At 41.0% G+C, this 16,299-nt stretch overlaps 2 protein-coding genes across 50 annotated transcripts in view; one reads left to right on the top strand and one right to left on the bottom strand.

The window, feature by feature from the left end:
• Positions 1-16,299, bottom strand: part of Erich1 (glutamate-rich 1) — a gene marked incomplete at its 5' end in the record, with an annotated part of 52,793,804 nt that overhangs the window by 11,024,363 nt on the left and 41,753,142 nt on the right.
• Positions 1-16,299, top strand: part of Poteg (POTE ankyrin domain family, member G) — a 178,154-nt gene that overhangs the window by 94,896 nt on the left and 66,959 nt on the right. For 34 of the 50 annotated variants that reach the window (XM_087588854.1, XM_087588848.1, XM_087588835.1 and 31 more), the window contains 9 exon segments: positions 864-945; positions 3,192-3,220; positions 3,308-3,380; positions 6,037-6,110; positions 6,632-6,728; positions 8,558-8,631; positions 10,388-10,481; positions 11,729-11,790; positions 16,182-16,275. In XM_087588854.1, the coding sequence (XP_087444980.1) occupies positions 864-945; positions 3,192-3,220; positions 3,308-3,380; positions 6,037-6,110; positions 6,632-6,728; positions 8,558-8,631; positions 10,388-10,481; positions 11,729-11,790; positions 16,182-16,275 (679 nt within the window). 50 annotated transcript variants of the gene reach the window in all.

Below are 16,299 nucleotides of genomic sequence, written 5' to 3'. Positions count from 1 at the left end.
CTCCCTCCCTCCCTCCCTCTCTTCCTCCTTCCCTCCCTCCCTTCCTCCCTCCCTCCCTCCCTCTCTTCCTTCCTCCCTCCCTTCCTCCCGTCCTCCCTCCCTCCCTCTCTTCCTTCCTCCCTCCCTCCCTTCCTTCCTCCCTCCCTCCCTCTCTTCCTCCCTCCCTCCCTCTCTTCCTTCCTCCCTCCCTTCCTCCCTTCCTCCCTCCCTCTCTTCCTTCCTCTCTCCCTCCCTTCCTTCCTTCCTTCCTCCCTCCCTTTCTTTCTCCCTCCCTCCCTCCCTCCCTTCCTTCCTCCCTCCCTCCCTCTCTTCCTTCCTTCCTTCCTTCCTTCCTTCCTTCCTCCCTCCCTTCCTTCCTTCCTCCCTCTCTTCCTTCCTTCATTCCTTCCTCCCTCCCTCTCTTCCTTCCTCCCTCCCTCCGTCCCTTCCTCCCTCCCTTTCTTCCTCCCTCCCTCCCTCCCTCTCTTCCTTCCTCCCTCTCTTCCTTCCTCCCTCCCTCCCTCCCTTCCTTCCTTCCTTCCTCCCTCCCTTCTTTCCTTCCTTCCTCCCTCCCTTTCTTCCTCCCTCCCTCCCTCCCTTCCTTCCTTCCTCCCTCCCTCCCTCTCTTCCTTCCTTCCTTCCTTCCTTCCTCCCTCCCTTCCTTCCTCCCTCCCTCTCTTCCTTCCTTCCTCCCTTCCTTCCTTCCTTCCTTCCTTCCTCCCTTCCTTCCTTTGCTCCTCCCACTTTTGTTAAAATTATCTTTCCATTCATGCTTGTTTTATTTTTAATATAATTAATTTTAAAATAGAAATTAATTTTTGAGAACTAATTCAGGAATCTTCATGCAACTAATTATTGAAACTGATTTTAAAAATGTGTTTAAGGAAGCTCAACCAAAGGACGCTGCACATTTATCCTTGGCTAAAGATGAGAGAAGAGTAAATGCCACAAGTAGCCAAGAGAAAGGTAAGAACTCTATTTTATTTTTTAAAAAGTCCATTCAAGAGGCTCAGTAATATTCTTCATTGTATAATGTAGCATTTGCTACTCAAGGATGACAATATGAGTTGTATCCCCAGGACCCATGTATGGTGAGAGCCAAATATGGTGGTGCACACCTGCTCAAATGGCAGCAAGAGACAGGAGAATTACAACCAGTAGTTTGCAGGCCAACTAACCTCTGGTGTTCTGTGGAGCTAAGAGGAAAAGAGAAACCTTGGCTTGAGGTGGAAGCTGAGAGTCCAGTTGAACACACACATCCACCCATTCACATCTACACCCCCACCTCTACACACACACACACACACACACACACACACACACACACACACACAATCTGACAATGATTATCTAAGACAGAGGGAGTGAGATATTCTCCTACCCACCCCAAAGCAGCCTACTATATATTTAAGTTAAAATGTTTTAAATGGAGGGACTGGGACAAGCCCTCAGTTGGTAATGTTTTTGAATTTTAAGTATAAACATATAAATTTGAACCCCCCAAACCCTCATAAAAATATAAGGCACAGTCACATGTGCTTGTAGGAAGGGAGAGGCAAGAGAGTACCTGGGCTCACTAGCTAGCCAGTCTATGTTAGCTGGTGATCTTCAGGACATGAGAGACGCTGACTGAAAAGAAGTGGACAGTGTTAGGACAACACCCAACATTTCCTTTACATGCACACACATACAATTGTTTGTGCACTGGTACACAGTGTTCACCCACATAAGCATGAACATGGGAACACACAAGAAGTATATTAAATAACGAATATATCTCACTGAATCAGAAAAACAGGTTAAATTGAGTGTAACACCAAGGATGAGTTACACTATTATCTCTCAGTTGATGAATATTAGAAAATGAAGAGTAGAGGGGTTGAAATGAAGATGAAGACATTAGAGAGCACAGGAAGTACCCACTATTTCAGAGAACAGAAGGTCATTAGCTGTGTAGGAAGATAAGATTAATGTGGAGTACAGTTTCAAACACCGGTGCCCATGCACCTTAGAATTGCACTCCATAACTTTAAGCCTCATAAGACATCATAATCTTACTCCCGTCTAATACTATATTTATAGCTTTTTCTGACCGTGGCCGAGTACCACGTCCGCGATTCTATTAAAGAGCAGGTCACGTACCCCTCAGTCATCGCTATCTTTAGACTGACACTTGTGGTATTTAATACCTCTTTGTTCTAGCTTTTCATACCCTGCATCCTTCCTCAATCGTTCTAACCTTAATCTCTAGGAGTCAAATCAGGATTTCTTCTGAAGCGTCAGTAATTGCTGACACATTTTACACATTTTAAATTTTGTTGCCAGATCCCAATAACTCAGAGAATAATTTTGAAACAAATTGGTCCCCCCCACACAGTATATCAAACCAATGCAATTTTGGGGGAAAAGGCATACTACGGCTGTGCACTGTATTGATGGTTGTAAGGATCGTGAGGATAACTGGGTAGTAGCTGCTTAATACTTTGTGTAGAATCAGTTTGTCTTTATCTGCTAATCTGGTAAACTTCTTATGGCTGTATTATGCTTTAGGTTCTTATATCATACGAGAAACGTTTATTGAAAAACATAGGGCATTGTACCCAGAGTGGAGAAGGAAAGGTAGTCTTCAAAATAACCCATCCATATGAGCAAAGGAGACATTTTTTCTGCACCATTATTCTTACTGTTAATATACAGGTTAATCGAATTGGTTAACAACAACAAAAAAGATTTGAGTGTTGACCCTGGACTTTATGACTGTGTTCTGCTTCCCGAATTAATAGTCTGGAGAGAATAATTTCTTATTCTGAAGTGTTTGACTGGTGACATATTCTGGGTCTTGCCACTGCTCGTTGTCTAGGTTAAATAATGCCATCTCGTGAAAGAGGTCACCTTTCCCTCCATCTATTAGGAATGGAACGTAGGCATTGGGATCAGAGTCAAAAGAAATGGAAGCCAGGCCCATTGAAATCGTCTCACCTTGAAAGGATCCTTTAGTAAAAGTTAAAAACCTCATTTTATACTTGAGTTTTACTTTGTTGCTGTCCTAATCAGACCACAACAGAACAAAGTGAAGATACATGAAATGCTCGTCTTAAAAGAAATATTCCCAATAATAAATACAGCAATTATTTTCCATGCTAGTCCTGCATGGAATTTTAATTGATCCTGTCTGTTAACATGCAATTAACACATGACTCTGTTTTTTTCAGGCTCTCCCGATGAATATCCCGAATTAAAGGTAATAATATTTACATTTTGTTCTCTATCCTTAACTTCCTAATATATGACATAAAGATATATCATTAAATGTTTTGTTCCAAACAAGGCTTCCACCGAAAAGCAAGATTTTGGACCAATTGAAGACTCAACATCGAATCAGGAAAAGCCATTCTCAGCAGGTAAATTTATCAATATTTATTTTCCTGAACTAAGTACTTGTGACCACTTGAAAATGGCCAGTCTTTCTTTAATTTAGTGAAAGGATTATATGTAACAAATACAAATATCATTTTACCATTGTTATCTAAAAATGAGGCGTTTACTAATTAAGGGTTGGTTTTCGACACTGTGAGCCACCATGCGTGTGCTTTGCTGGCTGTGCCTCAGCTCAACTGCATCGCAGTTGTGGGATCCGCAAGTTTCCCGGCGATCAGTTGTTTTAACTATTAAAGATCAGGATACACGGAATATAAAATACATCATTCTCTCACAGCTGTCTGTGTATGCACACTCAGCTAACTGGGAGGCTAAGGCGAGATATTCCTCCATCCCTAGGGATGTCTAGTGATACCTTGAGCTTTGCATATTAATTCGCAGTGGTTATGACGCGAGTGCATGAAACCCATGGAGACCGATGACCAAATCTCAGCCGAAGTGAGGAGGGCAAGGAGTCTCACCCACCCATACCTGAAGAACCGTTGGTAGTAGTTGCTGAGAGAGGCAGAGTTGGTTTTTGTTGTTGTTTGTTTGTTTGTTTGTTGTTGTTTTCTAAGGAGAGAAGCCCCAGTCCATGCTCCGGTGGACAGCAGAAATTAAACTTGATTTTTTTCAAAAAGGACACAAAGTTGGGAGTGTAGGGGTAGATCTGGGAGAAGCTGGGGGTGAATATAATGACAGCATGCTGTATGAAATTCTCAAAGGAGAAATAATAACAATATAAAAACAATAACAAAATAAACAATAAACAATAACAATATAACAATATAAACAATATAAATAATAAACAAATATTTTGTAAAAATATGCAATATTTTTAAATCAATCGTGGACACAGCCCATAAGTATTCTTATGCAATTTGTGTTCTAATTAATGTACTACTTATGTCAGTGGGCCTTAGTCAACCATGATATCTAGATTCAACAGATTCATGATATCTAGATTACACGATTCAATGTGTTGTCTTGCTTATCCCTGATCAAAAGAATTAATTTTATATTTTATATATCAGTTTCAATTGCATATAAACACAGTTATTGACAACAGCGAATCCAAAACCACGTACTAACTGAATTGCATTTTTTTGGGGATGATATTTCTTCTGATTTGGCTGTAATCACGTTTTTATTAACACAAATTGGTTTAGAGTTCGCCCTAAAGCCTCACTTGCATACAGTGGGAGAGCCCTGAAACCCATCCATCCTATAACTCATCAATGAGAGTTTTCCTTTAAGAAGCTCACATTCTTGAGAAGTCATAAGTGATATCCACCAACCCAGGCAGGTAGGAAAAGGGATGAAAGGAGACAGACATCGTCCAGTGATTTCTCGCGGTTCATGCCGTGTTTCACACTGAAACAGTGTCAGTGTCTAGTTGTGTAGGGGTCCTAGTTCACATTTACCCTCTTGTAATGATTCTTTCTTAAATACTTTCCTGGACTAGACTTGCTAAAGGTTCAGGATTTCATGAGTTGTAAGTTTTGTATCCTACTCAATAATTTGTCTCCATTTTCTTAAACATGCCACTTGGAAATATTGTCCTCCTCATATCTTGAGTTGATCTGTCTCAGCTGTGAGAGTAAAATCTAACCTTTCCTTCCAACATTGGTATCCAAGCATCTTAGCATCTACTGTAAATCTTAATTATATGACTCCTTCTCAGCCCTCCCTGCCCAGCTCTTGGCAATCTCTACCAACTTCTCAGCCACTGCTAATGAGACAGCGATGTCTCCCTCGGCCCTACTTACATTTTCAGACCCATCCGCAAGTTGAAACTCTGTGATTCCCTCAGTTTTTCTCACAAACTACTTTACTATCTTGGCCGCCATATCCTGGAACCCACTCATTAACAGACAAAGAATTCTGGAATAAAGGCACTGCTGCGATGTTTGTTTACCTCTTTAAATTCCAGAGCCAGAAACCAGTTAAAATCTGATAAACAAGTCCAAAGAAAATCGACTAAAACATTACTTTCACATTCTTTTTTATAAAAAAATTTCTAGCCCAGAAATAAACTACTTAGGTACGTGAGTGAAGAATTTATACCTCAAATGGCACAAAATGTTTGAAAAATAAACGAAGTGTTAAGGCTGCTGTGAGGAAAGCAGCACTTAATAGGAGAAGAGAAATAGAATCACAGGATATTTACCTCACTATGCTGAGTCTTAAGGTAAGGAAAGACTTGTCAAACTAGTAGACACAAGCACTGCAGAAGAGGGTCAGCAGACCAAGAACATGCCTAGGTGATCTTTGGTGTGTTACTCTCTGTGAGTACAGAAAACTGAGCCCATGGGCATATGTGAGTCATACTGACAATTGCGTTGCTGAAGATGTGCTCATTTCTGTTTATTAGGGCACTAAGTGCATGCACAAAGAGGTGAATGTGGGGACTCCTACTATCTATATGTGGTACACGAAGCTTTTGATAATGACATTTATTTTCTGAATCGGCAAACATCTGGTTGAACATCAAGCTTAATTGAAGATTGTATTGCAAAGTAAAAGTTCAACATTTTATTATTCCCATTTTGAAAATTTTATATCCGTGGTTCTGTAGATGAGCCCATTTTTTTTCACTGCTCTCTTGGCTGACTTTAACTACCCATATGTATTTGTCAGGACCCAAAACTGTACACCGGAGGTCAGAGGAGGAGCAGACAGGAGGGTGTGGCGGTGACAAGAAGCAGAGGAAGGTATTCGGGACCTTCAAACTAAGATTCGTTTTGTTGGCAGGGGTTCTCTAACATTGCACAACCTTCCAGAGAAATGGGACCATCATCTGGTATTTAATTTACCATTCCTCTTCCTTTTCAGTTGTGCAATGTATGCTGATTTTGGAATCCACAATAACTAACTCCCCAAACCTTATCCTTAGATTTCTTGCATAATCCTTCATCACTATTCAAATTCCAACTACTTACAAAATAAGACATAAATCAATGGACTTCTCTGTTCAGTCATTGCATGAAGAAATAAAGATATGATTTAGAAAGCACATATAAGGACTATCTAGCTGTCTGTCCGTCCGTCCATCCATTTGTCCATCCGTCCATCCATCCATCCATCCGTCTTTCTATATATTTATATATCTATGCCTGTTTTGACGGGCATGCATACTTTGCTTAGGTCAAGTTGCTTTAGGAAAGGAAGCTGTGATGTTCTTGGAGAATCGTAAGGGAATGTCTGTGCAAGTCCTGACTGATCCTAATCTTAGCAGGCTATATTTGAGAGACTTCAACTGAAACGGAATGCCCGAGTGTCAATAGATGCCCCGAAACGTGTAAAAATGACAAGAGCCACTGGAGACACAGGTAAGAACTCTGTTAGCTGTCATAGCAAGGAACGCCTGGTACAACAGGAAGATGGGGCTTTTCTCTTCACCAAAGACAAGTGCCCAGCTAATCTTCATGAATTAAGAACTAGTCTTGACCAACGGTAATCTGTGTATCTTTTCAAGCTTCTAACAGAGGTTACATCAGTAAAGTTTCCCCGAGAGAGTTGATGTGTGATTGGAAATATTTAACGTCTTTATTAAGTATGAGAACTATCAGGAAATGGAAGAACGTTTAAGAAAAGAAATGAAGACTATAATAGACAAAGTTGCAGGGATTAAATGAAAGGAGTCAGGCAGGTGTATGGGGGAGAGTGTGCAAGTAAAGTCTTCATAAAATGAAGGTAGCTGTATTAGAAATATAGGGAGAAATATTGTAATATAATACAAGAGTGTTAGAGCATAAAATTAGAAGTTACAATGCAACCTGTAAGCCTCAGGTTCTGAAGGACACTGGAGCTGGAAAACTGGGTCTGGGAGGGTTAGGTGTTCTTCACAGCTGACACAGAAACAGCTGTGGCCAGTCAAACACGTAAATAAGTTAATGCCCTGTGATTGTGCTCCTCCACTCAAGGCCTTTGTGCTCCATGTCCCCCGACATACACACTCCTGTGCTTTCTTCCTTCCTATCTTTATAAACTCAGCATTTGTAAGTTATCCCAGGCAATACCTATGTTTGGCCAACATTGTCTCATTTCTCTACAATCCCCAAATCCCAGAGCATAAGCCTAGTAAAAACTCAAGAAATGATCACCGAGTAAAGTATGCCAGCACTTATACAGAAGACGATTGCGTCCCAAGGCCAAGAGCAAAGGAGTTTAGTCTAAAGGAATAATGGGCAACTCCAGTGAAAATGAAACTGTGAAAGCTGGAAAACCTCTTAGGGTAGTTAAATGCAAACATACTGACCTGGATGATGAGAACTATTATTCAGGAGGACGGTGGCTACTGTGCTGAGTTTTATACAGAGGAAGAAACTGGTCAAAAAATAGAGCAAAAGTACTTCAAACAGGAAGGGGATAGGAAGTGTAAAAGGCTGTAGTTTGACAAGAAAATTCCTAGAAACAGTTCTCTCCCAGGGGAGAGAAAGTGCAGGGCAGCCGTGTGAGATTCCAGGAACCTACCGGTGCTGGTTCCAGTTCTGTTAGTTCCTGTTTACTGGAACCACTTGTGTGTGCGGCTTTGACACACGTGCTTAACTTCGACATTGTACCTCCGCCTAGTGTGTACGTGGTGTATGACTGTCTAGACAATTGTATAAATTTTTCAAACAGCTAGTTGAATTTTAAGCTGAAATGAGCATCTAATTGTTAAATTAAAAATCCGATTCTTCATAACTTATTTTTTCAACACCTTCGTCACCAGGAAAGTGGATGGAAGTAATGGTTGCTGTCCTCATATCTGATTTTTTTCTTTCATATTATTGGGCATTTTTTATTTACATTTCAAATGTTATTCCCTTTCCTGGTTTCCCGTCCATAAATCCCCTATTACATTCCCCCTCCCCCTTCTTCTGTGAGGGTGTTCCTCCTCCCCAACTACCCACCCCTTCCTGCCTCCCCGCCATGACATTCCCCTACACTGGGGGCTCCAGCCTTGGCAGACCAAGGGCTTCTCCTTCCACTGATGCCCAACAAGGCCACCCTCTGCTACAAACGCAGCTGGAGCCATGGCTCTGTCCCTGTGAAGTCCTTGGGTGCTGGTTTAGTCCCTGGAAGCGTTGGTTGGTTGATATTGTTGTTCTTATGTGGTTGCAAGCCCCTTCAGCTCTGCTCTGACTGATTTTAACTAAACATACGTCTCTCTCAGGAGTAACAGCAGTCCAACTCAGGCCAGAGGAGGAACAGGTGGGACGGTATGCCATTGAGAAGAAGCAGAGAAAGGTACCGAGAACTTTACATTTTTATATTAAGGTTCTTCTCAGTGATACCTATTAACACAGGATGAGTGAGTTACAAGGCACACCATGTTAGAGAATAAAGAGAGTCTTTATATCTAATTTTAAAACCCTTTGGTCACCTGTGCCATGTATAATGTCTTTTCAGAATCTAAACTAATTGCTCCTGTGCCCTATCCCTGGATTTCTTTTACAACCATTTCTTTTCTTGTTTTGTTATTAAGCCACAATTGTTAGAATTTTTATTTGGATTATCTCTTTTTTTTAAATTTTTTATTAGGTATTTCTTATTTACATTTTAAATGTTATTCCCATTCCAGGTTGACTGTCCATAAGTCCCCTAGCCCCCTCCCTCCCATTCTTCTATAAGGGTGTTCCCCTCCTCATCCACCCTCTTACCACCCCCCAACAATCCCCTACACTGGGGGGTGCAATCTTGGCAGGACCAAGGGCTTCTCCTTTCATTGGTGCCCAGCAAGGCCATCCTTTTTACAACCTTTTCTTATTGTTCAAGTTCCATTTCTGTAACATCTTACCTAGTACAGAGATAGACCAGATTTGAACTGGTGAGTTTAAAGTATGAAGAGTAGCAGAAGTAACCCTTCTGAACCCGATTAATGCTTTGATGTTCATTTCCAATGTCTGAAAACTCACTCAAGAGCTCCTATGCAGCCAACAGCATAGCCAAGGGTAGGGTTTATATTTTCTTCGGTCTCTTGCTGCCTTCGTGGTCTCAGGCATGTATGAGAATACAGTTGTACACTAGACCCCACTGAAAATAAATAGAACATTATCTTCTAGATGGTGTCCTCTGGTGTTCATGTTCCATAGTAATAACTTTTAATTTCTTTGCTAATTCATAATATACATCAGAAAATATAACAAAATATCACACACTGGCTTTGCTTGGTGTTAGAATCCATTGAGATAGGCATTCAGCTCTACGGCTGAAATTAGAAGGATGTGCCCTGGAGAGGCCGGTGTATACCTAGGACCTGGCCTTGGCACTTAGGAGGCTGAAACTGAAGGATTATCTCAAAAAATTAAAATGAAAAGTCATGAAGAATGGAGTTAGAGTGACAGCTGACTCATCAGACACCTTCGGGTGCTTAAGAATACAGTATACAAGTATTGTATGCAGTACAATATATATAAGACAGAAAATGTAGCCCTAACAAAGACAAGCAAATGGGAGGTTGTCAGCAATGTCACCAATGATTGTATGTATGAGCATACATAGATGTGCTCAAATCAAGTGATTTTTGTGATTATTGCAAACACTAGTTTGCATGCAAAAGGAAAATAAGGTCTGTATGTGTATGTATGTATATGCATGCCTACATGCATGTGCATATTCACATTAATGATTTTTGTGATTATTGCAAACATTAATTAGGCATTTTGGCGTTAACTTCCTGTTTAAAGATGCACAGTATAGATTCTCTATGATGATCTCTCCTCTGGACTTCTGTGGTCAGTTATCATATGAAGGGAAGTTCAGACCTTATGGAGAAAGCATCAGTAAGGATCTTGTCACATGTTTTTATCTATCTGTCTGTCTATGTATGTATCTATGTATCTATGTATCTATGTATTATCTATCTATCTATCCATCCATCCATCCTTTTTGTACATTCTTCCTTTATTTCTATCCAGTTCTTTTTCTATGACGTCTATCTCTATCTTAGGAAAGTTGTTGGGAAATGTTTGCGCAGCTCCTTATGGATAACTCATGTTAACAGCCTGTCTTTGAGCGATTTCAACCGAGATGGAGTGCTCGAACGTCTATGGATTCTAAAGACAGTGGGGAAAACACAGGAGCCACTCAAGAGAAAGGTGAGAACACAGTTAGTAATAAGTCATTTGAAAGAGTTTTTGTGAATAGAGGAAGATATAAGCACTGTTTGCTTAGCGCGTTCCTTTTACTTACATAGTAATATAGTAAATGGCATTGATCTTTCTTTCTTCTTAGGCTTCCAAAGGAAGTTACATTGCAAGTGTTGGTAAGGGAACTAAAGCAGGATTAACATCATCTAAGTTTTAGTCTAAAATGAGAAATTTTAGGAAATGGAAGGGTATTTAGGAAGAGGAAACAAAGATTTAAATGGGAAGAATTACAGGCAGTGGGAAACGAGGTCGTGTATACACCCGAGAGCCTTTTTTTTTTTTTTTTAACAAAACGAAAGAGTTGTATTAGAAATATAGGAAAAAATAAGAAAGAAGCATCCAAGAGTCTCTATTCTAAGAGACTAAGAGTACTTGGAAAGTGGAGCACAACCTCTACAGGATCAGGGCTGTTCTTTACTCAGGACAACCCAAGGGCACCAGTCTTTGCGGAAGTGGAGAGTGCGCATGCTTGGTGCAGGCTGCTCGGGGTTTTTGTAGGGCAGAAAAGGGTTGGACCGGAAGATCCCATATTCATCTTTGTCCTCACACACTCTCAAGGTGTTAGGCAACAATAGAGACTGGGGTGCTGATCTGAATAGGAAATTCATAACATCTTAAACATCGCGTTAGGATATAATCAGGCAAGTCAATAGTCCTGTCTGAGATTCTCAACCCACCTTAGACTTTTTGGTCCTTAAACATTGAGCCAGGCTGTGGGGGGTTTTTTGGGAAGAATAGTCAGGAAGAATACCAGGAAACTAGTGATTTGATGGATGTGCATATGCAGAAGCTCTAATCATGGAAGGGGAATACACAGGAAGGAGGCTGAAACAACAGTAAGGGGATCTGAAAAAAGCACAAGGAATCATACTATTGACTACCTGCTGGAAAAGAAAAACCATGGAAGTCTCTGTAAAATATATACATATTTTGCGTATAAATATACCTCATAAAAATATGCATGTATGTTTTTTTAATCTGGGCTGACAATGCTATCTTCAAGAGTCAAAAGCCTCCTGATAAAACCGTCAAAATCAGGCATGACAAATCCTCTATTGAGTTGTTGGCATGTGTGTGTGTGTGTGTGTGTGTGTGTGTGTGTGTGTGTGTGTGTGTGTGTCCTGCTCATTCCCTTTAATGTTGCTTGCAAGCTTATGTATTCAGGGATGAACATTGTACACATATGTATCTCTCAGGAGCAGCGACAGCACAACTAAGGCCAGAGGGACGGGCTGGTGGTGACAAGATGCAATGGAAGGTATTCAAGACTTTACATTCTTTTTTTTTTTTTTTTATTAACTTGAGTATTTCTTATATACATTTCGAGTGTTATTCCCTTTCCGGGTATCCGGGCAAACATCCCCCTCCCCCCTCCCCTTCCTTATGGGTGTTCCCCTCCCAACCCTCCCCCCATTGCCGCCCTCCCCCCCATAGTCTAGTTCACTGGGGGTTCAGTCTTAGCAGGACCCAGGGCTTCCCCTTCCACTGGTGCTCTTACTAGGATATTCATTGCTACCTATGAGGTCAGAGTCCAGGGTCAGTCCATGTATAGTCTTTAGGTAGTGGCTTAGTCCCTGGAAGCTCTGGTTGCTTGGCATTGTTGTACATATGGGGTCTCGAGCCCCTTCAAGCTCTTCCAGTTCTTTCTCTGATTCCTTCAACGGGGGTCCTATTCTCAGTTCAGTGGTTTGCTGCTGGCATTCGCCTCTGTATTTGCTGTATTCTGGCTGTGTCTCTCAGGAGCGATCTACATCCGGCTCCTGTCGGTCTGCACTTCTTTGCTTCATCCATCTTGTCTAATTGGGTGGCTGTATATGTATGGGCCACATGTGGGGCAGGCTCTGAATGAGTGTTCCTTCAGTCTCTGTTTTAATCTTTGCCTCTCTCTTCCCTGCCAAGGGTATTCTTGTTCCCCTTTTAAAGAAGGAGTGAAGCATTCACATTTTGATCATCCGTCTTGAGTTTCATTTGTTCTAGGCATCTAGGGTAATTCAAGCATTTGGGCTAATAGCCACTTATCAATGAGTGCATACCATGTATGTCTTTCTGTGATTGGGTTAGCTCACTCAGGATGATGTTTTCCAGTTCCAACCATTTGCCTACGAATTTCATAAAGTCGTTGTTTTTGATAGCTGAGTAATATTCCATTGTGTAGATGTACCACATTTTCTGTATCCATTCCTCTGTTGAAGGGCATCTGGGTTCTTTCCAGCTTCTGGCTATTATAAATAAGGCTGCAATGAACATAGTGGAGCACGTGTCTTTTTTATATGTTGGGGCATCTTTTGGGTATATGCCCAAGAGAGGTATAGCTGGATCCTCAGGCAGTTCAATGTCCAATTTTCTGAGGATCCTCCAGACTGATTTCCAGAATGGTTGTACCAGTTTGCAATCCCACCAACAATGGAGGAGTGTTCCTCTTTCTCCACATCCTCGCCAGCATCTGTTGTCCCCTGAGTTTTTGATCTTAGCCATTCTCACTGGTGTGAGGTGAAAAGATCTGTACAATAAGAACTTCAAGACACTGAAGAAGGAAATTGAAGAAGACCTCAGAAGATGGAAAGATCTCCCATGCTCATGGATTGGCAGGATTAATATGGTAAAAATGGCCATTTTACCAAAAGCAATCTACAGATTCAATGCAATCCCCATCAAAATACCAATCCAATTCTTCAAAGAGTTAGACAGAACAATTTGCAAATTCATCTGGAATAACAAAAAACCCAGGATAGCTAAAGCTATCCTCAACAATAAAAGGACTTCAGGGGGAATCACTATCCCTGAACTCAAGCAGTATTACAGAGCAATAGTGATAAAAACTGCATGGTATTGGTACAGAGACAGACGGATAGACCAATGGAATAGAATTGAAGACCCAGAAATGAACCCACACACCTATGGTCACTTGATTTTTGACAAAGGAGCCAAAACCATCCAATGGAAAAAAGATAGCATTTTCAGCAAATGGTGCTGGTTCAACTGGAGGTCAACATGTAGAAGAATGCAGATCGATCCATTCTTATCACCCTGTACAAAGCTTAAGTCCAAGTGGATCAAGGACCTCCACATCAAACCAGACACACTCAAACTAATAGAAGAAAAACTAGGGAAGCATCTGGAACACATGGGCACTGGAAAAAATTTCCTAAACAAAACACCAATGGCTTATGCTCTAAGATCAAGAATCGACAAATGGGATCTCATAAAACTGCAAAGCTTCTGTAAGGCAAAGGACACTGTGGTTAGGACAAAACGGCAACCAACAGATTGGGAAAAGATCTTTACCAATCCTACAACAGATAGAGGCCTTATATCCAAAATATACAAAGAACTCAAGAAGTTAGACCGCAGGGAAACAAATAACCCTATTAAAAAATGGGGTTCAGAGCTAAACAAAGAATTCACAGCTGAGGAATGCCGAATGGCTGAGAAACACCTAAAGAAATGTTCAACATCTTTAGTCATAAGGGAAATGCAAATCAAAACAACCCTGAGACTTTACATTCTTTTAAAGACTGTTTTTATGGGGTTGGGGATTTAGCTCAGTGGTAGAGCGCTTGCCTAGGAAGCGCAAGGCCCTGGGTTCGGTCCCCAGCTCCGAAAAAAAAGAAAAAAAAAAGACTGTTTTTACTAGTGAGTGCTTACAACAGGCGGAGGCAGTTATAAGTCCTGCAGCCCTAGTGAGGCATCAGGTCTCACGATCATAAGATCACATCTAGTATCCGATATCTAATTTTAGAACATGTTGTCTGTTGTGCCAGGAATCATATTTCAGAATCCTTAGTCACCAAACTGCTCTCGGCTTTCTCCTTGGATTCCTTTCATCACAACCTTTTCTAACTGCTGGAGTTCCATTCCTATAATGTCCCAGTGTGGAGATAGGCCAGATTTGAATGGAAGACTCAGCAATTTAAAGTGTGAATAGTAGAAGAGCGATCCTCCCTGAACCTGATTAATGTGATGATGACAATCCCCAATATCTGAGCATTCTAACAAGACGATATATGAATACAGAGATCTATTGTGACAATTTTATCCAAGTATCTCTCGATACCAAAGAGACTGATCTTTTGCTGGACCTTGCAGCCTGATCAATAATATGCCTTAAAGTCATTTATGACTACGTACTTAACCTGGCATCCTACTGTGCATTCAGCTCGCTGAAGCTTAGTCAGCTTTTAAGAGACAATTTAGGCAACCTCCCTGTGCCTTGTTTATGTAATCAGCTTCACAACCTGACCTAAATGTACAGTTGCATTAATTTCAAGCTGTGTACCATTCCATTCCCATGGACAGAATAATGTATGTGCATATGTGTGTGTTGCAGAACCATTTTTCTGACAGTACCCAACATGCTGACAGCAACCTTTAACAATTCGGATCTCACAAGTATTGGAAGCAATGTGTGGATGTAGTTAATAACAGCTGTTTGCCATTTTGAGTGGTATTCAGGGTCAGATGGTGATGCCTTCCCTTTAAAGCTCTATTAAATAATACTGTAGAATGTCCTTGTTCTTTCCCCACATTCTCTGTCCTGTTATACAAACACTGAGCAAAGCCCTTTGTTAGGGATAGAAACCTATACAGGCACACAGAGGCACAGACGCATGCAAGCATGGATATAGAACAGAAGGAACACACACACACACACACACACACACACACACACACACACACACACACACACACAAGAAAGACGACAGACCAGTAAATGAACTACATACAGACGGAGACATAGGCAATGATGGGGAGAATTCGAGTTTGGCCTCACAGTTGGTCAAATTAACTGGAGAGGAAGTTGCTGTATTTTATTCATTAATGCACCATCATCTAGAGATTACTAAAGCATTTCACTTCTCCCTTAGTGTCTTTCTATCCTCAGTTGTCTTGGCAGCAGAAAGGAAAATAGCCATCAGTTACTTGCATCCCCATGGCATGAAGACATAGACGTGGCCCTCAGTGCCAGACACACTGTAGGAGCTTAGTTTTTAAAAGTTCCTATGTTCTGTCATTCATAAATGCTTTAAATAATTTTCATTATTCTTTCTTAATTTTAAAAACTTGCATGGGATATGTAATTTTCTGATGCTTTTAATTAGCTGGTAACCGAAGAAAGATGTGGTCTCCATGTAATCAGACCTTTCCTGACTAAAAGCATCGACTCTTAATATATTTGTAGCTTTTATTTTATAGCAAGGATCAGGGAAATCCCAAGAGGACATGGTAGAAAGGCTCTTTTCTTGTCCATTTGTTTTGTTTTGCAACAAAAAGCACTTCTGCCCATGAGAACCATCTCAGCGTCTAATTCTGTAACCGAAAGAGGAGAATGAGATGTGTTTTCACACATGTTTCAAAACTCTGATGCTTTGTGATTATTGCAAATAACCCAGGCATCCTGAAGCTAATTTCTTGTTCAGAGATGCACCACATAGACTCTTACGTAATTATGTCTCCTCTAGACCTCTATGGTCAATTGTCAAATGAGAGAAAATACAGAAGTGTTTAGAGAGCATATGTAAGGATCTATATCCAAAATGTGGCTTTGGTTTCCTACCTACGGGACTTTAATTTATGTGTGATTGATTTTGAGGGAGGAAAAGGCAATGTTAGGAAACATTGGCAGCTCCTTACTGATGCTCTTTTTATCAGCCCATGTTCGAGCGGCTTCAGCTGAAGCGGAGTGCCCGAGTGTCTGTGGGCCCTGAGAGAAGCAGAAGACACAGAGGAGCTGGCCAAGAGAAAGGTGAGAACTCTGTCAATAGTTATT

This window comes from Rattus norvegicus, chromosome 16 (genome assembly GCF_021556685.1).
Source record: "Rattus norvegicus strain SHRSP/BbbUtx chromosome 16, alternate assembly SHRSP_T2T, whole genome shotgun sequence".
Taxonomy (NCBI): domain Eukaryota; kingdom Metazoa; phylum Chordata; class Mammalia; order Rodentia; family Muridae; genus Rattus; species Rattus norvegicus.
The sequence above is the reverse complement of the archived record's forward strand: the minus strand, read 5'-3'. Positions and strand labels throughout refer to the sequence as shown.